The sequence below is a fragment of the Sinocyclocheilus rhinocerous genome, unplaced genomic scaffold, assembly GCF_001515625.1.
Source record: "Sinocyclocheilus rhinocerous isolate Xijiao unplaced genomic scaffold, SAMN03320098_v1.1 scaffold30638, whole genome shotgun sequence".
Taxonomy (NCBI): domain Eukaryota; kingdom Metazoa; phylum Chordata; class Actinopteri; order Cypriniformes; family Cyprinidae; genus Sinocyclocheilus; species Sinocyclocheilus rhinocerous.
Window position 1 is genome coordinate 1 of NW_015657375.1, and position 1,318 is coordinate 1,318.

The 1,318-nt window shown below is 40.3% G+C and overlaps 1 protein-coding gene across 1 annotated transcript; it reads left to right on the plus strand.

Annotated features, from left to right (window-relative positions):
* The first annotated feature begins 85 nt into the window (after positions 1–85).
* On the plus strand, positions 86–1,091 carry LOC107721015 (complement C3-like). Its single transcript, XM_016528871.1, has 4 exons — positions 86–316; positions 447–638; positions 714–857; positions 936–1,091. The coding sequence occupies exons 1-4, from the start codon at positions 164–166 to the stop codon at positions 1,089–1,091; spliced, it is 645 nt and encodes a 214-aa protein (XP_016384357.1). The 5' UTR covers positions 86–163.
* The last annotated feature ends 227 nt before the right edge of the window (positions 1,092–1,318 follow it).

The window sequence follows — 1,318 nt, forward strand, 5'->3', positions numbered from 1 at the left end:
AGTCAGTTTCACTGGTGATCTAGTGGAGAATAGATCAGTTAACAGTTGTTAAACAATCAATAGAGCATATTGTACAAAGAACATCAGAAAACAATGTATTTATTCTTTCCAGGCAAAGACCAAAGATCCACAATTAAGAGATGAACAGCAGGCAGTGAAGAAGATGACGGCTCAGGCCTACATTCCCAAAGGCGGCTCCAACAACTACCTGTACATCGGCATTGATGCTGCTGAGCTTCAGATCGGTGAATCAATGAGAGTCTATCTGAACACTGGACAAAGTCCAGGAGTCAGAGGTCAAGACTTCACATACATGGTGATTGACAGTCATGTCATGATTCAAGCAGAAATTATTGATTTAAGTAAAACTTGTGTATTGTTTTTGTTTAAAATTGAATCTTATGAATAAATTAATATCTCTATTTTCTCATCTGCCTCATTTTCAGATCTTAAGTAAAGGTCAGATTGTAAAAGCAGACAGGTTTAAGCGAAGAGGACAATCACTAGTGACTCTGTCTCTGACTGTAACCAAAGACATGGTGCCGTCCTTCCGCTTTGTGGCTTATTACCATGTGGGCTCGTCTGAGGTGGTGTCTGATTCAGTCTGGGTCGATGTGAAGGACACGTGCATGGGAACGGTGGGTCAACAATCTCAAAAAAACAGTTGATGTGCCAATCATCTAGGTCTGACTCAGTGTCTCATTTAATAACAGCTCCAGATTGAGGTGAAGGAGAAGATGAATACCTATGGCACAGGAGATGAGGTCAAGCTGCAGATAACTGGAGATCCTGGAGCTAAAGTTGGTCTGGTGGTGGTTGACAAGGCTGTGAACAAGAACAGACTCACTCAGACAAAGGTGAAGGACGTTCATCAGCATCTCAACAGTCACTGAACGCTTGAGACTGGTTTATAAATGATCTCTTTGCTGCTTTAGATCTGGGACGTCATAGAGAAGCATGACACCGGCTGTACAGCAGGAGGTGGGAGGGACAGTATGGGGGTTTTCACTGATGCAGGTCTGATGTTTGCGTCCAACACTGCAGGAGGAACCAACACCAGAACAGGTACAATTTATTTTCATTATTTTTGAGCTAATTATCATATTCTAGAAGTATTTTTGTATATTTGTAATTGCTTCATTTTGAAGAAAAATACTAGTATTTTTTTATTCACTAAAGAGGTAACACTATACAATAATGGTACATGACTAATCATGTACTAATACCTGATTTAATACTTACTTCAACATGAACTCATGATTAGTGAAGACATGAGCTAAGCATGAACCAATCAGGAGCTGTCCTTAACTATGACTGG